The 20,401-nt window shown below is 49.0% G+C and overlaps 1 protein-coding gene and 1 long non-coding RNA gene across 2 annotated transcripts in view; one reads left to right on the top strand and one right to left on the bottom strand.

The window, feature by feature from the left end:
• The window catches only part of L3MBTL1 (L3MBTL histone methyl-lysine binding protein 1), a 62,928-nt gene extending 46,953 nt beyond the window's left edge, over positions 1 to 15,975 (bottom strand). The window contains exons 1-12 of the mRNA XM_046678935.1: positions 15,890 to 15,975; positions 15,120 to 15,265; positions 14,724 to 14,950; positions 14,110 to 14,251; positions 13,684 to 13,834; positions 13,390 to 13,525; positions 12,637 to 12,721; positions 3,809 to 3,897; positions 3,197 to 3,301; positions 2,121 to 2,256; positions 1,698 to 1,789; positions 435 to 586 (exon numbers count right to left, since the gene is read on the bottom strand). Of these exons, the coding sequence (XP_046534891.1) occupies positions 435 to 586; positions 1,698 to 1,789; positions 2,121 to 2,256; positions 3,197 to 3,301; positions 3,809 to 3,897; positions 12,637 to 12,721; positions 13,390 to 13,525; positions 13,684 to 13,834; positions 14,110 to 14,251; positions 14,724 to 14,950; positions 15,120 to 15,255 (1,451 nt within the window). The 5' untranslated portion in view covers positions 15,256 to 15,265; positions 15,890 to 15,975. The remainder of the gene's footprint in view (positions 1 to 434; positions 587 to 1,697; positions 1,790 to 2,120; positions 2,257 to 3,196; positions 3,302 to 3,808; positions 3,898 to 12,636; positions 12,722 to 13,389; positions 13,526 to 13,683; positions 13,835 to 14,109; positions 14,252 to 14,723; positions 14,951 to 15,119; positions 15,266 to 15,889) is intronic.
• On the top strand, positions 14,824 to 20,377 carry LOC124248624 (uncharacterized). The gene is made up of 3 exons (XR_006891098.1): positions 14,824 to 14,983; positions 15,913 to 16,101; positions 19,699 to 20,377. It is a non-coding gene; the product is annotated as an uncharacterized LOC124248624 (long non-coding RNA).
• The last annotated feature ends 24 nt before the right edge of the window (positions 20,378 to 20,401 follow it).

Below are 20,401 nucleotides of genomic sequence, written 5' to 3'. Positions count from 1 at the left end.
CTGCAACCCAAGAATACTTCACTGTCCCAGGTGAATCTCTGAGGCCCTGAGCCTGCCGTCCTATGACAGCACGGCTTCAGGGCCCACTCTCATCCTACTTCCTAGTGAGAGCTACACAGAAGGCCGAGGAGAAAGTCAGAAAACTGCAGCATTAACTGAAAACTCTAATACCACCATAACATCTAAGGGAAAATCATGAACACAGGAGTTTGCTTGTCTTAACTTTGGTATTTTCAGATAAAACATTTAACACTGCATTGTGTTTCTTATGATATAGATCAAATCCAGAGGACAATTACACCCTGGAGCAAATCTGAAGTCAGGACTGGGCTGGGGCCATGGTGCCTGAGGTTTGAAAGCACTGGCCCCCCACCCCTCGCCCTGCCTTCTGCCCTCCCCTCACCCCCCAGGCCAAGTCTGGGCCCTCCCACTACCAGTAGTCGTAAGTATCGTCCCAGTTGTCAAAGTGCACCAGGAAGCGGCTGTCCACCACATCGGTCACACTGGCCACACAGACGAGGGATGGGTTCATGCGGTCAACAGCCTCCAGCTTCATGCCCACCTGGAAGCCCAGGGGTGGGGGACTCTGGGGGCAAGAAGAGGGGCTGCCACGGCCAGGCCCAGACCGGCTAGTGCTGGCCCAGAACCCACTGGCAAAGGAAGCAGTCAGTTCCCCAGGAGTCATGCTTGGGGGGATAGACGGGGGGGAGGGCAGAAGAAACAGGCTGGGAAAGAGGGTCCCTCCAGGACAGAATCATAAGCCCCAGGCCACTCAGGAACTCCTGGCCCCCAAGATGCACTCAGAGGAAGCCTCACTGTGGCAGAAGGTGAGCGACTGGCAGGGGGCTACGCATTCACCCAACGAGTGTGCCAGGCTGAGCACAAGCCTCCCCCACCCTGTGAGACAGGGGTCACCATCCACCATCATTTTACGAGTTAAGTAACTTGACCAGGACCACAATGCTAGTCAATGGTGGGGCCAAGGTTTAAACAGTTTGACTTAAAAGTCTGTATTCCCTGTCACCATAGTGGGTAGAACCCCACCAGTCACCTGAGAACCTGTAAGTATGGTCTCAGGGCCTGACTGGGGGTGTGGGGAGTAATGCTCCTTCCCGAACAGCACGGCGGAGCCCCTGGCCCACGGGGGTCCTGGATTTTTGACATGGTGATATTTCTCCTGGGGGTTCCCTACATCCCTCAGACCTTTTGCTTGGGATTAGGAGATACTTTAGCTGCTGGATAAAGCTGCCAGCTGCCTTGAACAGAGAAAAAGACAACGGGTGAGTTGTTGGGACTCAATGGGAGAGGCTCAATGTTGGGGAGAAGGAAGGAAAAAGCAGCTCGCAGAATAGAAGCTTGGACCTTACACCAAAAACCACCGAGCAGACCAAAGCAAGAAACAAGAGCAGGGACCTCTCCAGGCCCAGGCTGGGATGGAGGGCCGGGGCTCCGAGGGGATGTGCAGAGGGGAGGATTTCTGCAGTAGGCAGGAGGGAGGGAACCGGGGGAGAATCTGTAATCAGCTTCCCCCTCTGGCCCTTGGCCTGCCCAGCGTGCCCCTCCCATTTGGTGTGAGAAACCAGAACAAGACTGAGAGCACCAGTGGATGGCTCTCCTTTGATGAGCAGATACCCTGGGCTGGCTGCAGTGACTCCGTCCTAGGGGGTGGGTGTCCACTCTGGCTCAGGGGCACTCACATGGCTCTGGCTCACAAACAGGTGCTTGGGGGCAGCCTGAGCTCTTGTGCTGCGCAGGTACTGGCTCCAGCTGAACTCCTCCTCCTTGTAACCTAGGCCCCTCGGGGGGGACGAACAGAGCACCGTGCAGACAGAGGCTGGGCCCTGGTGAGGGCACCCCACACTGAAGCAGCAGAGTCAAGCAGGCCTGAGGACCCCACAACCCTCAAGAACCTGCCCAGGGATCCCATGGCACAGCAGGACACAACCTGAGTGGACATTCAAAGGGCACGGGCAAAGCAGAAGCCTTGGGGCCCAGTCACAGCAGGATGCGATGAAGAGAGGCTGGTGTGCAATGGGGAACAGGGTAGGGGGGACCACAGGGAAGAGGAGGAGGGTCTGAGGGCTCCCTGCCTCACCCTGACCAACCCAGCTGGGCCTTACCTTTGGGGGGCTGCAGCTTGTGCCCAGTCTTCTCAAACCAGCCAGCGGGGTGAATGTCAGGGGAGTTGGCATTGATCCAGAAGTCATGGCACTCGGAATACCCATCAAAGTGCAGACGCAGGCGGTAGCCACACACCTGGCCCCGTGAGGGGGAATCACGGGCACTGCAATGCCAGCAGATGCCGCTCCCTTTCCCTCACCTCTCCTGGCCCAGCCTGGGGGTCTCAGGGGCTCTGATGTCACTGACGCTAGCAGGTTCCCCACCCCACCTCTCTGCTCCCAGGTTCCCCGCCATCGTGAAATTTGCCCCACGCTCTCCCATCCTGCGATGAAGACAGTTCATGTACTCACGAGCCCTGAGTTCTGGGTGCAAGACAGGGAGATTCTCTGACACCTCTTGCCCTTTCAAGCCCTGGACAGAACCCGGAGGGCACCTACCAAGGCTCAGGCCTGCTTAGGGCCCCAGTGACCTTTCCTTCTGCCATCTCCTCCCACTGCTCCCACTTGTGCACTCTGCTCTGGCCTCACTGAGCTGACAGCAGCTTCTTGGACATGCAGCCTGGTCCACACCCCAGAGCCTCTGCCCACTTTTCTTCTTCTGCCTGGAACACCCTACTCATTCCAAACTCATCTCTCAAGACTCAGCAAAGGAGGCCCTTCCTCTACGAGGCCTCTCCTGCCCTGTCGGTGCCTCTCTGCTCACGTCTGTCGCCACCCCTGTGGCATGTCACTGATGTCTTTATCTGGCTGATTCCCACACAACTGTGAGCTCCAAGAGGACAAGGACCTTCCTTGTAGGACTCATGCCAACATCCCTGCCCTTGGGATCTCTCTTCCTCAGGTCGCCTCAGACTGAAGTATACGCCCACTCAATACCATCACCACCCCTCACACTTCATCTGATTTTTGTTCATTTTTTAGCTTTCTATGTGTCCTACCTTAATCCCCTACTAGATTGTGTGCTGAGGGCAGGGCACTGTCTCTCTCATCTGAGTCCAGGCCCTCCGTGTCCCTGGCAGGCCCATCAATCTATCCTGACAGACATCATCAGGACGGTGGTGCAGGCCTCAGCTCACCTCGGCCACGCTGAGGATGAAGTACATGGAGGGGTGTTGAGGGTCGATGCCTTCCAACTTCATGCCCAGTCTGAAGCCATTCTTATTATGGGTGACCGTCTGGTACTGTCAATGCACAGATTGGAGAGGACCCAGCTTCCATCCAGCCTTATCCTTGCCTGGTGGGCTTGGGGTGAAGGAGCTGCCTTTAGGCCCCACCCGCCTGGTACTACCAAGGGGATTATTATTCGGGGGTCTTTAGTGCAGGGATCCAGAAGGGGAGAAACTAGATCTCAAGTCCCTTAAAAGATGTGGGGTGAGTCAGGGCTGGACTTAGGGGCTCTCTCTCACCCAAGCCACAGAAAGATCAGTGTGTAGAATTGAATAGAATTCAAAAGTCTGCAGGCCCAGTGATGGGTGAGCCTGGGTCCCATGTCCCTATTTCTTCCCACCCTGGAAGCCCCTTACGGTGAGCCCTTTTCGACACCAGGCTCCTAAGCTGTCTCTCCCGCTTCCATTCTGCCAGTCCTTTAAGGGATGTTAGACACAGAAAACACCAGAAGCCCTGAGTTTGGTCATGAGTCCCTCGACTGGGAACACAAGGTTTTCCTAGGTGGACATTGTCCCACTCACGTCCTGGAAGAGGCTGACAGGGGCAGTGATGGCCTTCTGCTCCTCGAGGTAGGACTCCCATGACCAGCCTTCCTTCTTCTCCCCTGATGCTGTGGACAGGAGACAGACGGGCTGACCCCAGGCTGCTGCTGAAGCACCATTTCCTCAGTTTCTCCTGACTCAGCTCTACCCTAACCTTCACAACAAATCTTTGTTTGTGGTCACATGCTGCTCTCTGGTCCCACTCAGCCATGATGGTGCCAGAGGCAGGGGGGCAGACCTCAGGTGAGACCCAGTCTCAGGTGAGGCTACACCAATTCTATCTGTCCCTACCCCACCTCCAGGCGGCTGTCAGCAGAACTCTGGATTATGCAGCAACTAACTGAGGTTACGAAGCGTCAGCCTCAGAGGGACCCTGTTCTCTGGCAGAGCTGAGTGACAAGTCCTGAGCGAGAGGACTTAATCACAGCACCACCTAAGCTCACAGGGAAAGAAGAGGAGAATGAGAAATGAGAGAGAAAACGGGAAAAGAAGCAGAAACAGAGAAGAGAGGACACGTCGAAAGAAGAAATTCTCTTTTTTTGACTCTTCTTCTGAAGACTTACAGGCACACACAGAAACACAAATGCACATTGTGTGTGTGGTGAGCCCACAGAGTAGAGAGTGATTGCACAGCCCTCCCAGACATGCACACGCACACACGGTTGTCAGGGCCTATAGCCCTCAGTTGTCCGGGTCATGGGGAGGGGGCGATGGATTCCCCTGTGGGACCTTCAATTTAGCCTGAGATGGAGTCCTGGCCTCCAGCACAGAGAAGAAACACTCCTTAAAGGCTAGAATAGCTGGTGACATGTAAGGTAGTCCCATAAGGTCAGCCTGAGCTGCCTTCAACCAAAGGCCACAGACAATTAAAGAGGCGACAACTTGGAAAAGTCAATTCATATCCCTTGGGTAAACACGTCCAGCTTCTTCTAGGAACTCCTATGTCTCAGTTTTGTTTTCTGTAAAATGCAGGTAACTTCACCTACCACAGAGGGTCATTATGAGGAGTAAGACGCTGTGAGTAACAGATCCTTATGAAATACAAAGTGCTGGACTCGTGTTACTGGTCCTCCCCAGGTCTCCATGAAGTCTGATCTGGATTCTAGCTCTGCCTTGCTCTGGCTCACTTGCCTACTGCCCCCAATATTCGGGTGTGGAGTGATTTGTTACTCAGGAAGAAGCTTTTTTCTTTAGTTGGAACCTAAGTGGCTATAAGCGTCTGTCTAGCAGCTGCCAAAATGCCCCTGTCACTGTACTGAACCTTGAGATCCCAAATGTCTGACCCAGTTGGGTCAAAGTAAGTATTTCCTTCATCAACTGATCAACCAAGCCATCAAACTCTCTGAGACCCATGCCGACACACCGACCTAGAGCACATCTCTTCCTGCTGTCCTTTGTGCTGAGTGAAAACCGGATTGTCCCTTAGAACAAATCACCTACTATGTTCCCTCAAGAAACCCTCAGTTCTTCCACTCAGTCTTCATTCAGACTCACTGAGCAGGGGAAGGGAGAGAGAGAGAGAGTAGGCTTCAGGATGCCAGGGTGAGCATCACCTTGCTGTATCTTGCCACTGGAATTCCACATCATCCTGCATACTGCTGTTTTACTTTTTCCAAATCATCACTACTATTACAAGCCCTTCCCAATACCCATCTCTTTCTGCCTAGATGGCATTCTTCTTTTTGCCTCACTCTTCCCAAACCATAACATAAGCTACTTGTCAGATTTCTCATCTCAGGCACCTCTGCCTCTCCTTGACTCTTTTTTTTTTTTTTTTTTTTTTTTAGGAAGACTAGCCCTCAGCTAACTACTGCCAGTCCTCCTCTTTTTTTGCTGAGGAAGCCTGGCCCTGAGCTAACATCCGTTCCCATCTTCCTCTACTCTATATGTGGGATGCATGGCGTGCCAAGCAGTGCCATGTCCGCACCCGGGATCCGAACTGGCAAACCCTGGGCCTCTGAAAAGCGGAACGTGCGCACTTAACCGCTGCACCACTGGGCCGGGCCCCTGCCTCTCCTTGACTCTTAACTCCGAGATCATCTCCCTTTAGCCATACTCCAACATGGCTAAGCTCTAAGACCCCCCATGCCACAGCAGAGCCCGCTGACCTCTTCCTTTGCCATCCCTTACCTTCCCTGCCACTTCCCTCCCTGGGCCTTCATTATCTGGAGTTCTCACTGGTCATACCACATACGAAATATACAGTCTTTACAGTTCACCATCACACACCACTTTCTTTTATCTTAACCATTCCTTTTACCATTAATTGGTACCTCCTGTGTGCCATGGCTAGTACCAGAAACTGGAGGTCAGGGATGTCTTAGAGACTTCACATACATGGTCTCTTTTAATCCTCACAATGTCTTCAGGTGATAGGTAGGGCTCTAGCAATCCTTTTCACAGATAAGAAAAGAGATTAATGTCATCCACTGGAGACAGACCTGACCACTAAACCTTTTAGTAATAACGAGATTCCCTCCCTGACCAAGCCTCCAGCCTCCTTCAGTTTCCCTGCTTTTTCCAGGGTGAACAATGGGCTGAGCCTTTAGGCACATCCCCAACCCCAAGTAAGTCCCAAAGCTCCTGTGGATGGTAGTGCAGTTTGTGCACTGTACACAGATGCCCAGCCAAGAGCATGAATGGGGGCTGAAATCCAGCGTGGGGTCCTTGCAAGGCTGAGTCTACTATGAAGAAAGGTTGCCTTTTTCTAATTGGTCTGCTCAGAAGGGGTACGTTTTCACAATTTGTGCAAAGGCACCACACAGGCTAGCTGTGGCACTGATCCTCTCTTGCCATCCAGAAATGCTCCTTTGCTTATTTCTGCTTCCTTGGGCTACATGCTTCCTTAGCCTAGCACTTCCTTCAGCAAGCTCAGCCTGTTGAAAGCTAAATTTTGTAACTTCTCTGCCAAAGTCTGTGCCCCTTTTGGTATTCTCTACCCGAGTCCATGGCACCACCATCCATTCAGCCAGTCACACAAACCAAAAACTCGGAAGGGATCTTTTATGTCTCTCTTTTTACTTCCCAGGATCCTTTAGTCGGAGTCCTGTTTACTCCCTCTCCTGGGTATCTCTTGAATCTGTCTCCACCTCTCCACAGTCACTGTCCTTCTTTCTTTGAGCTAGTCCAAGAGCCACTGAACTGATCTCTCTGCCTCAGATCCAGTCTATTGCCAGAATATCTCTAAAATAAAAACTGGTTTGTTATTTCTTTGCTTTAAGGTCCACAATGGCTTCTGAGTTCTGACCAAAAGACAAAAATCCAGACATCTTTCCACAGCATACATGCCAGCCTCATCACACATCTCCATGCCCCTGTGTGCTTCTCTGCCTTTGCACATGTTGATCCCTCTGCCTCAAAGATCTTACGCTACCCTGTCCCATCCTATCTTTCTTTCATCCTTCAGGACCCAGCCACAGCTCTGGCACCTAGCATAGGGTTTTATCCAGAACACGTGCTCAACAAATGTTTACTAAATGAATGACTAGAGGGATGGATGGATGCACGGATGGATGGATGGATGGAATGTCACCCCACATATCCCATGAAGTCTTCCTTGACTACATGAGGCAGAGTTTGTTCTGTGACAGTCTTTTGAACCTACAGACCTTAAATTAAATACTTATTACACTATTACATAATAACTACCTGTTTACACCTCTCTCTCTCTGCAATGAGATTATGAGCTCTTTAAGGGCTGGTATTGTGTTTTGCTTACTCTAAACTCTTAACCCAGTGCCTGGTACACAGTAGGCACTTAGTGTTTGGTGAATAAAAGAACAATAATGGAAATACTATACATCAAAAACTGTGGGATGCAGCCAAAGCAGTGTTTAGAGGGAAATGATAGCCTTAAACGAACATATTAGAAAAGAAGGAAGGCGGAAATTAATTAAATCTGAAAATTAAAATTAATCTGTCTCATGAAATTAGAAAAATAGGAGTAAAGTAAACCCAAAGAAAATCAAAGAAAGGAAATAAAAAAGACAAGACAAATAAAATTAATAAGGCTCTGGCAAGACTGATTAAGAAACAAAAAGAAGGGGTGGGGGAAAAGGGGAGATATTGGTCAAAGAATACAAACTTCCAGTTACGAGAAGAATAAGTGCTGGGGATCTAATGGACAGCATAGTGATTTTAGTCAATAATACTATATTATAAACTTGAAAGTTGCTAACAGAGTAAATCTTAAATGTTCTCACCACAAAAAAGAAATGGTAATTATGTGACATAATGCAGGTTATTGTATGGTGTAATCATTTCACAATATATAAGTACATGAGGGGCCGTCCAGGTGGCACAGTGGTTAAGTTTGCACATTCTGCTTCTCAGCCCAGGGTTTGCAGGTTTGGATCCCAGGTGCGAACATGGCACCACTTGGCAAAAAGCCGTGCTGTGGTAGGTGTCCCACGTATAAAATAGAGGAAGATGGGCATGGATGCTAGCTCAGGGCCAGTCTTCCTCAGCAAAAACAAGAAGAAGATTGGCAGTAGTTAGCTCAGGGCTAATCTTCCTCAAAAAAAAAATATATATAAGTACATCAAATCAACATATTGTACCCCTTAAACTTACACGATGTTATAGGACAATTATATCTCACTAAGGCTGGGGAAAAAAAGAAACAAAGAAAGAAGCCACATGTAATAATAAGAGAAATAAAAAAGGGGGCTATCACTACATATCCTGCAGACTTTAAAAACGTAAGGGGATATTACGAAGAACTTTACATCCTTTTGACGGATTATCTTCTGCATCACCTAGCCTCATGCCTACCTGTATGCACTAGTGAAATTGCTCTCTTGAGTCACCAGGGCCACAATCCAATGACCTTTTCTCATTCCTCAACTCTCTCAATGTCTGTGTGCTCCCAACCACCCATTCCATCTCAGCATTTCCTTCTTGCTTCACTCTCTTAGCTCTATCTTCCTCCTCTTCTATTTCCATCACTGTTTCTTCTTTCCCTGACCCCAACCCTGCTCCTCAATGCTGGATCCCTAGAAATTAATACAGTACTTCCCTCTCATTTTCCCTCTTTCTGCTCACTCTCTCAGGAAGCTTCTTCAGCATGGTTTCAGTCATTTCAGTTGAGACAATTCACAAACTAATGGTTCTAGCCAGGCTAGAGTTCTGGCTACAAAGGTCTACAAAGGACAGACAGAAAATGTACAGAGAAGAATAGAATGCCAAGGTCCAAGAACAACTGATTACAAGCAGTCATCAGGGTGCCACCATGTGCTGGGTCTTTTTGTCTTAAATTTGCTACAGATACATCTCTGTATTTACCTACTTCTTATACAGCATGGTTAGCCAACTCATAATCAGTTAATTTTAAGACACAGAAAATTTAATCAAGAGCCTGGTACTTGTGTTCAGCATGTGCCTTATAGGGATCTATGCCTGGGAACACCAAACTGAAGAGGCTGGGCTCCATAATGCTATGGTCTATTGTTTACCCAGTGAGAGCTATTAAAGCCATTAAGGTTTCTAAGAAGTATAAATAGACCCTTTTGAAAATCAAATAAAAGTCATGGACCATCTCCCGAGAACAATGAACAATTCACAGAATTTTGCATGTGAATTTAGATTAGGGACCTCAGTTAAGAAGGGACCCTTATAACTGATCAATGTTTTATACTGAATCACACATTCATATTCTCAATTTGTTCCCCAACTCTGTATAGCACTCTTTGTATTTCAATATAAAATGTTTCCTATACCCAATTAGAAAATGGCAAGGATCTGAATAGATGTTTCTCCAAAGAAAATATGCAAATTGCCAATAAGCTCATGAACAGATGCTCAGCATCAGTAGCCATCAGGGAAACACAAATCAAAACCACAATAAAATACCACTTCAGACCCACTGGGGTGGCTATGATAAAAAAGACAGGGGCCAGCCTGGTGGCATAGTGGTTAAGTTTGTGCACTCCGCTTCGGCAGCCCAGAGTTCGCTGGTTCGGATGCTGGGCACAGACATACACACCACTCATCAAGCCATGCTGTGGTGCATCCCACACAGAAGAACTAGAAGGACTTACAACTAGCATATACAACTATGTACTGGGGCTTTGGGGAGGAAAAAAGAAAAGAGGAAGATTGGCAACAGATGCTATCTCAGGGCCAATCTTTCTCACTTACCCCCCCAAAAAGCATAAAAAAAACACAACAGATAATAACAAGCGTTGGAGGAGGTGGATAAACTGGAACCCTCATACACTGCTGCTGGGAACATAAAATGGTGCAGTCACTTTGGAAAACAATCTAGCAGTTCCTTAAAAGGCTAAACATAGAGTTACCTTATGACCCAGCAATTCCAGTCCTAGGCATATACACAAGAAAGATGAAAACTTCCATCCACACAAAAACGTGTTCACAAATGTTCATATCAGCATCATTCATAGTCCCCAAATGGAAGCAACCCACATATTCATCAACTGATAAAGAAAATGTGATATATCCTCACAATGAAATATTATTCAGCAATAAAAAAGGATGAAGTACTGATGTGTGCTACAACATGGATAAAACCTGAACACACTGTGCTAAGTGAAAGAAGTCAGTCATAAAGGACCATGTATTATATGAGCCCATTTATATGAAATGTCCAAAATAGGCAAATCCATATACATGGAAAGTAGATCGGTGGTTGCCTAGGGCTGGAGGGGAATTGGTAGTTTGGGGATGTGACAGCTAACGGGCACAGGGTTTCTTTTTGGAGTCATGAAAATGTTCTAAAATTGATTGTGGTGATAGTTATACAACTGCGTGGATAGACTAAAAACCAGTGAGCTGTACACTTCAAATGGGAGAATTGTATGGTACATGAATTATATCTCAATAAAGCTGTTTCAAAACGACACTAACTGTAAAGTTTATAAATTGGACATCAGCAAAATGAAAACTTTCAGCTCCTCAAAAGACATCATTTAGGGAAAAAAAAGCAAGCCACAGACTGGGAGAAAATATTTGTAATATATACATCTGACAAAGGACTTGTATCTAAAATATATAAAGAATTAATACGTAATAATTAAGATAAGTAAGAAGATAACCCAATTAAAAATGGGCAAACATGTATGTCTAAGGTAACTATAAGGAAACAGAACAGGATGCTTGTAGGATTGCTCTGAATCTGAAAAGGCTGTACCATGTTGATCCTGAAGAGTGCTACTGTAGATACTTGATCTGGATGTGGGCAGAATGAGAGATGACATGAGAACATCAGTAACTGTTAAAATTCTCAGAATAGCTATTCATGACTAAACAAATTGTAAAGACTTTTGCAATGGTGTGTTAGAAAATGATCTTTCACACAAATAGCTGTTGAAAAGGTGAAGGAGATATATGAGAGAGAAGGCCTGAGTATGTACATGAGTTATGTGGTTCTAACTCTTAAACTACTGGAACACTTCATCAGGACCAGATATATCAGGTGTGTAGAATATGAACCCAATAGCTGGCCATCAAACTGCCAAAGAGTGTAGCTAAAACAGATTCTCCACACACACACAGGACACTCAAGCAACCCTGCCACCCCCATCCCTAACCCCAGACTTTTCTGCCAAAAGACCCAGAAAATGAATGGAAAATTTTTAGCCATAAATGCAAACTCTTGTCTACTGATAGAGTTTCTTCTCTTGAAAAAAGAGAAAAAGGCAGAAGGGGGAAAACATCCAGAAACCAATGCTATACCAATGTTCACAGTTGAGAGGGTGAGTGCTATGAATCAAAAGACAACTTTGTACTGGTCAACAGGACCCAGCCAGAGCATGCTGATTTATGAATCTAAGTAAGACAGAGCAGTTGAGTCAACAGTAGTTAGACACCATTTCCTTCCTCTGCGTAAGTCTTAAGAGGTCATAAGCTATTGAGAGCTAAGCCTTTGTCTTTGAATGTGACAGCTTTGGGTGAGAGTGGAAATCTGTTTTGGCTGTACTGGGCGGAAGGGGGAACAGGCACTATAGGGTTTTGAGCCCTGGACACAGATTGGGCTCCTCTGGCTGGCACTGGATCCATCAAGGCAGAATGATATCCCAAGAACTGGGCTCACCCTCTGGCTCTCTCTAGGACAAGAAAGACAGTGACTCATGCAACTGAGCCATGGTCCAAGAGGAACCACCAACATACAACTCATCCATTCCTCTACTGAACAAACATTTATTGAGAGTTTACTCCACATCAGTCTCCGTGTGTGATAAGACTAAGCACCAGGCATACAATGATTAATAAAACAGATTGTTTTGAGGGAGGTAGACAGACATTAAACAAAGTGCTACACAGTATCTAGGTGATTACAAGTGTGGTAAAGCTACTTAGCTGACTTAGTTGACTGTTATCACAGGGGAATGTGGAGATGATAACAAAGAAGACCTGAGGACCAAAGCTGACTATCAATGATCTTTGTCCCATTTTTCTTAGAAAATGGAACAAACCAAAGGGTCAGAATGGCGGCCCAGGGTCAGATTAATGACCAGTAAGAACTTGTTCACACCACCAAAGGGAAGCAATGCCATGTGGTGCTACTAAAGGTTGCTCAAGTCTTGGGATACTGAGCCTGGCAGTGAGGCCTACTCACAACTGGATAATAGAGGATAAACACACACATGCTGTAACCCCCAAGAACACACATACACTAATGCACAAACCAGAAACCTTGTCTCTTTCTCGTCCTCTCATACAAACACACTAACGCACGCTCATCTATATAGGTACAACACACCATCACAACCATAACTCACACTCCCAGCCTCACCCCTCCAAAGGTGTGTACACACATCACAAGAATATATATACCCAGGCCACCATACCAGGCTGGCTGCTGCTCCACTCCTCACTTTCTGGGGTGCTGGCGGTGGGCTGTCCCTCTGGATCTTTTCCTTCTTCTTGCTTCTCCTGTGGAAGGCAAGCCTGATCCCAGCTTCCTGTCCTCGTGGCTTGGGGTGAAGCCCCAGCCCCTATTCCTGGCCCCTGCTTGGCTCTCTGGCCACATGGTGTTCTGCCCCAAGCAGGTGGAATTTCTTCTAGGCCACCAGCAGGAACATAGCCCCAGCAGACAACTCTCTACCGCTTGGTCACAGACTCACATGAGCCTATGCCGCCTAGTTACACAGCTTGACTACAGTTCTCCTCTTTCCCAGGTGGGGAAACTGAGGACACAAATATCTGCTCTGTGCTGATTTTACCTGCTCACTGGAATTTTCATGCTCTGTCTCTTCCAGCTTCTCTGCAACTAGAGGCCTCTGCTCCCTGGCCTCTGGCCTAGTGACTGGGCTCCCGTGGTGGAGCTTCCTGTCTGCCTGCACATCTACTCGGGTGTCAGTTCATGTGAATGTGACTTAGCCCTGACACTAGACCGAGATGGGAGCTCCAGAAAAGCAGGAGGGTGATTTATCCATTTTCCTCCAATCAAGTACAGGACCTGACTCTGGATGGGACTCCAAAATATGAGTTATTATGTGTCTTCTCTGGCCCAGCCCCAAGACCTGGATTAATGGAGGAGATAGTGGGAATTGGGGTACAGCCTCCAGCCTCCCCCTTCCCTCCCCCTGCCCTCTTCCTACCATGGCCTCTGGGTCGGACTCCTCCTCTGATGGGCTCTGGTATTCCCTGTGCTTCCTCTTCTTCATGGGTTTGAGGAGCTCAGAAGTGCTGGCACAGGAGGAGTTCTGGCCTGAGGAGTTCTCCACTATGACTGACCTGAGGGAGGGGCAGCCTGAGGAAAGAACACCCGCCCTGCACCCCCCCAGCCCCTGTCCTAAGTCCTGAACAGGAATGGAGCTTTGGGGCCTGAATGCATAGCAAGTAGGGCTGCCTCCCTCCACCACCCTCCCCTCCTCGCCCCCCCGCCCCCTTACCGCTCCTGGTACAGCGGGGGGCAGCCATCACTGGAGGAACCAGCATCTGGACCGGTGCCTGGTTGAGGCCCGCAAGCCTGGCACTGACAGGTGCCATCATCCTCTGGGGGGTCCTGAGGGGGATCTTCTGGAGGGTCCTGGGGGAGGTCCGCTGTGGGGGCCAAAAGGGCCTGAGACCTCCCACCCGATCACAGCCACACCCAGGTTCCGCCCACCCTGGAGCCCACGTCCCCTCAGGCCCGGCCTCACCTTGGTCGCACCTTGTCAGGTCCTTCTCCACCTGAGGACCAACCCCTGGGCGCACCTGCAGAACCCGGGCCACGCCCCCCTACCAAGGCTCCACCGGGAGCTCAGGCCTCGCCCCACCGGGAGCTCAGGCCTCGCCCCACCGGCTCAAGGATTCGGCTCGCGGCCTGGGGCTCTTACCAGGCTGGTGGGTGCCCGCATCGCCACCTCCTGCTGGGGCCTCGCTATTTTCGTACTCGGCCACGCCTTCCTGACGCAGCTCGGGGCTCGGGGGCTGCTCCGCTCCCACCATGTTCAGCGGCGCGTACTCGCTGATCCGGAACTGGAGCGCGGGAGGGTCTGAGGACCGCGACTCCCCTGCCAGCCCTTGAACCACTCCCCGTTGACACTGTTTCCCTCCTGCCGCCTTACTCCAGGCCACGCCCCCCAGCAGCCAGCAAGACCCCGCCCCTGGGTGCCCACCTCAAGCCACGCCCCCAGACTCCCGCGGGCCTGGGCTCCAGGGCGCCTCACTCCAAGCCATGTCCCTAAAGCCCCATCCCAGGGCGTCCCTCTCCAAGCCACGCCCCCAGGTCCCATTCCCCACAAACCACGCCCCTAGGTCCCCACATGCCCTTGTCCTCAGAGCGCTTCGCTCCAAGCCACGCCCCTAGTTTCTCACTCAAATCCCCACCCCCAGAATCCTCCATCTCGCCAGCTTCCCCCACCTTCCGCCTCAGGCCCCGCCTCCGAGCCCGCAGGCCCCGCCCACAGCTGCGGCTCGCGGGGCCCCGCCAATCCCCACAGACACTGACCCGCAGGCCGCTCCCAGGGGGCGGGGCCGCGGCCTCTGTCCACTCCAGGAGCCGCACTGTGCTGCCGCTGGAGCTGGCCGCCGGGCCGGCGCTTAACTGCGGCAGAACCGTGGCCGTGACAGGTACGCTGCCGGCCACTCGCTCTGGGGCGCCCACATGGATCGGCTCCCGCGGAAAGCAGGACACATCCAGGGCACTGCTGGACAGGCCAAGGGTGGCCGTGCTGGCTGCGAACAGATACACGGACAGACAGGACAAAGGTGAGCCTGGTGGCCCTGCCCCGACCCTGCCATGCAGGTGTGGGCAGGTGAAAAGTATCATCTCCTCCCTAGGGTCCACACCTGCTTGGGCAGGTATGGGGGCTGCTCCTCCTCCCAGACCCCTGGCTTGGCCCACCTGGGATGATGAAGGCAGTAGCGGGCAGGTGAGGGCCTGAACCTGGGCTGTCTCTGGCCACCAGGTGCACGCTGACCTCCCCTGAGGAGGGCCCCTTCAGTGTCCTCAGCATCTCCATTTCAGCATGCCCCTCCATCCTGGTAGGCCTACAAGCGGAGCAGAGCCATCAGGGCGATCAGGGAGGGAGGCGGCTTCTTTGAGGAGGAGCTGCCCGTCCTCAGGGAAAACCCTCAGGCCTGAGCAGAGTAGGGTGTCTTAGGAGACCAGCATCAGGTCTGGCCACTAGCTCTAACCAGGTCACGCGGGCCCTGCACCTCCCCAGTTTCCTTAAGATGAGCATGTGTGAGGGTGCTTTGTAAACTGTGACATACAGAACTGACTCTGGGGAATATGTCTCAGGCCAAGTTCTGTCTGGCCAGCTGTCCTCATGACACACCTCAGGCCAAGGCCAAACACCCCTCTTTTTTTCTTTTAAAGCTGAGCACCTGAGCTAACAACTGTTGCCAATCTTTTTTTTTTTTTCCTTCTTCTCCTTAAAGCACCCCAGTACATAGTTGTATATTCTAGTTGTAGGTCCTTCTGGCTCTGGCATGTGGGACACCACCTCAGCATGGCCTGATGAATGGTGCCATGTCTGCACCCAGGATCTGAACTGGCGAAACCCTGGGCCACTGAAGCAGAGCACGCAAACTTAACCACTCGGCCATGGGGCCGGCCCCCCGCTCTTTTTTGACCCCTTCTCCCTCTGGGGATTCAGAGCCCTCGAGTACCAGGTTCTCCTTCACTCATACAGGTTCATCTTCCTGGGAGGTGATCTTTCCTGATCACTACTCCCTCCAACCTCAAGCACAGCAACATCTGTTGAACAACTGCATGCATTTGAAGAGCAAAGAGGGAGTGCCCAGAGAACCCAGGCAGTGCCTGATTTTCCTGTAATAAAGCAAGGGCGGTAAAAGCATTTAATAAAGAGTTGGTTGAACAGGTAAATATATGAAAAAAAAGACCTAGTGCCATAACAAATATACTTAATATCTATTATTACTTAACTCCTAAAGTGTGTTGGCCTCTGTCCTAGATGCCTTACCAGCACTGTCCAGTAGAAGTTTCTATGATGACGGAAATGTCCTATACCTACACCAGCCAGCACAGTAGCTGCTAGCCACATGTAGTTCCTGAGCACTAGAAATGTCGCTAGTGTGACTGAGAAACTGAATTTTAAATCTTATTTACTTCAAATTAAATTTAAATAGCCACAGCGGCCATAGTTATTGTACTGCACAGCACAACTTTATATATACTATAATTGGCCTGTCGACTCTACCTCCAAAATACATCTCAAAGTCTGACCACTTCTCTCCATCTCATTGCCACCATGCTAGCCCCAACCACCATCAGTTTTCCCTGGACTTCAGAAATTGCTTTCTAAGCCATCTCAAGATCCTTCTTCTCTTGCTCTCTATAGTCTATTCTCCAGTAAGAGAAAGCATTAAAAATGTAAACCAAATCGCATAATTTCTCTACCTAAAATCCTTCAATGGCTCCCCATTGCCCTTAGAATAAAATCGAAGTGCTTTACCCTATAGAATCTGGCCTAAGTCTTCCTCTCTGACATCATCCCTCACCACTCTTCCCCTTGTTCTCCACCCTCCACAAACTCTGGTTTCCTTCTATTGCTTCACTAAATGTCCCCACCTCAGAGCCTTTGCCATTGCTGTTCCTTCCTCCTGGAATGCTCTTCCCCAAGCTCTCTGCTTGGCTGCCTCCTTCCCATCCTCCAAGCCTCAGCTCAGGGGTCACCTCCTCAGAAGAGGTCTTTCCTGAGCATTCAGTTTAAAGTAGCACACCCCTCACCCCGTCCCACTCCTGCTTATCTCAATACTGTGTTCATTTCCTTCATGTCCTTCATTATAATCAATAATGATCTTCATTTATTTGTGTTTGATCAGTCGTCCCCACATAAATGTAAGTTCCATGAGGGCGCAGCCCTTATCTGTTTTGTACACTGCTCTATCCCCAGCACTTAGAGTGGTGCCTGGCACACAGTAGGTGCTCAGTAAGTATTTGGTTGGATTTCAGTAATTTCAACTTGTTAATAAAAAGCACCGTAAGAGTGTCTCTTTTTGGTAATGACAAACGTGTTTTTTTTTTTTTTTTTTAAAAAGCTTGGTTTTTCTCAATACACTTTTAAAGGTTTTTAAATTGTTTCATATCTGGTCAAGTTGAGATTTTTAAGAACCTCATTTTTAATTTGTAATAAAAGTTTACAATTTGATTTTTTCAAAAAAGTCAATAAACTGCAAGCACCTGTTAATAAAGGTCTTAAATAATAATAATAAAAAAAAGCACTGTATGAGTGATTGACACTTGGTTGTTTAAGGTGTTAGCAGTACTTGACAGTGGCTTCTGGCATACAGGTTAAAGGAAAGAAGGTGGGCCTAGGCTTAAGACAGAGTTAAGACAGTTTGAATCTCAGCTCCACCACTTAATACCTGTGACTCTGAGTGAGTGGCTTACACTCTCTGAGCCTCAGTTTCTGCATGTGTAAAATGAGCCTGGTAATGGCATCTACCTCATAGGGCTTTGGTGAAGAATAAATCAAAAAATATGTAAAGTCTTGATACCAGCACTTTCAAATATCTACCAATCCACTCCCTTTTAACAGAAATTCCAGGGAGCTTGGTAGCTTCTGGCCAAGAACATGTAAACCGCTTGCTTGCAATGGGTGCTGTCTCTCCCGCCCTCCCTCCTGCTGTTCTTGCGCATTCACTTATTTTCCAGCTTTTCTTCCCTAAAACACAGGGTCCATCCTCTACATTATAGAGTGTATACTCAAGCAGGCAAAGATGAGAAATATAACCTGATTAATTAAGGCAGCATGCAAACCAAGGTTTGTTTTCCCTTTTTTTAAATTATAAAATAGAATTCCCTGCATTTCAATTCCAATTATATTGCTTTGCACAGCTGAAGTACTTGCACCATTTTTAGTTCTTTTAAACAGAGTCAATATTTTTGTTTAAAACCCTGACAGTCATTAAGAGTGAATGTGGGCACTCCTGAAAGAATTCCATTCTGTTTCGAAACCCCTCCCCGGTTTCAGGTCTGTCCAGGAAGAGTGGCTGAGAGGACCGCCCTTCTGTTCCGGTGTGCTGCCCTTTGTTCCGCATACACTGGAGGGCCAACTTGGTGTCAGCACCATTTGTGCTCTGGGAGTACCATCTCAAATAAGACTGAGTGCTCTTATGAAGCTTATGTTCTAGAAATAAGAGATAAGGTTGAGGCTGGAGATACAAATTTGAAAACCATCCTGTAGAGATGGTCTTGAGTATAAAGAAATGGGGGGAGCCTTGGAGCTCACCGAGATTGATAGGTTGGGAAGAGGAAAAAGATCGAACAAAAGAGACTTAGAAGGAGACTGCAATGAGGTGAGAGGGAATCCAGACGAATCTGGGCTTCTGGAAGGCACAGGGGGAAAGTTTGCAGGAAGATGGGACAGCTCAATGGTGTTAAATGCCACTGACACATCCAGTCACATGAGGACTGAGTGTCGACCATTTTAGCAATAAAGAGGTCATCAAAAACCTTGACAAGAGCCATTTCAGAAGAGCTGTGGGCACAAAAACCTACTGGAGTGGGTTCTAGAGAGAAATCATTAATTAGTCCAATATTTATTGAGCACTTACGAGGTGCCAGGCACTGTTCTAGACTATCTGGATTTGTCAGTGAACAACACAGACAAAAACCTCTGCCATGGAGTCTACGTTCTGGTGGCGAGACTGACAAGAAGGGTTGGTCCTTGTAGGAGAGAGAATAGGAGAAAGCAGAGTGGAAACAATGGGATGAACAGCTCTTTCCAGGAGCTGTGATGTGAAGGAGAGCATGGAAACGGGGGAGGGTATTTGGAGAGTTGATGTGGTCTCAAGGAAGGGGTTTTTTGGTGTTTTTTTTTTTAAATAGGAGGTGTCACAACATGTTTGTAGCTGATGAAGATGAGCTTACAGAGAGGAAGAAACTGACAGTGCAGGAGAAAAAAAAATAATTGTAGAAGACAAATCCTTGAATGTGTAGGAGGGGAGAGGATCCCGTGCGCCTGTGATGTCGGGACCCATCACGTGTGGTTGTGGGCTCCAGGCTAGCAGCACCTACTCTTTCTGTGTTCTTTCCTGAGGCCGGGAACTGCCTTCTCTGGATTTGAATTCACCCCTCCTCTACCACTACTACCCACCACATTTGTAGCTCACACAGCATTTTCATAAGCATTGTCCCACTAGGTCCACATGGCAGCACGACCAGCCTGAGATAGCACTCAGGCCTGAGCCGGGTGCAAGGAACCCATCCACACCTACCCCTGCAGCCTGGTCACACCTTCAGAACGCCAGTTCTGTGGCCTCTACACATTCTGTTCTGCCTGCTTGGTACCTTTCCACATCCCATATATCTGGAAAATTTTTAATCATCCTTCAAGATACAGCTTCAGTGACACCTACTCTATGAAGTCTTCCTAGAATCCACTCTCAAAACAAAGTTAATCACTCCCTCTAGTGTGCTCCACTCCACCACGATCTATGTCTTTCTCCTCCAGGGACCAGAACAAAGCACCTGGCATGCAAGAGCCTGATCCAGATATTGCACTGACAGTCATGGAATGAATGAATCAGCGAGCTGGGAGTAAAGAGTGGTCAATAACATATGGAGAAGAAACAAATGGTACGGAAAGCCATAAATGGCTTACCATTCTTGCCTTAGGCTAGAACACTACTATTTTCTCCTTCTGTGCTGCTCAGAGGCTGGGGGAGGAGGGGATAAAGTGGGAGGTCCCGGCCACTGTGAAGGTTGTCATTGGCAGTCCTCAGCTGTCAGCCTCTCTCCGAATTGCCCTCAGCCAGAGGAGCTGCCTCGCCCAAGTGCCCTCTCCTGGAAGCAGCCATCTGTTGACTAGTCGATACGGGGTATAAAGGCGCCGCCCCCTTGCCTCAATTGGGGATGTCTCTCCTGGGCCATCTCGGTTCCAGAGCTTCCCTGGGGACAGGCTGAGGGCTCCTTTGAGACTACATGAGCAGTTCAACTTCTTCCTCTGCCCAACCACCCTGCGGTCTTCACTCCCCTGCAGGTGATACCCCCAAGGGCACTCCAATACACCTACACTCACATCTCCCTCTGAGTCTGTTTCCGGGGAACCTGACCTAAAACGATCCTTGGATACTCAGCACGGAGCGCTGTCTGGCACATAGCAGATGCTCAATAAATATTTATTGAATGAATGTGCCCGTGTTTATGATCTCTTG

The sequence above is a fragment of the Equus quagga genome, chromosome 12 (genome assembly GCF_021613505.1).
Source record: "Equus quagga isolate Etosha38 chromosome 12, UCLA_HA_Equagga_1.0, whole genome shotgun sequence".
Classification (NCBI taxonomy): domain Eukaryota; kingdom Metazoa; phylum Chordata; class Mammalia; order Perissodactyla; family Equidae; genus Equus; species Equus quagga.
This window is presented reverse-complemented; position numbering and strand designations above follow the sequence as displayed.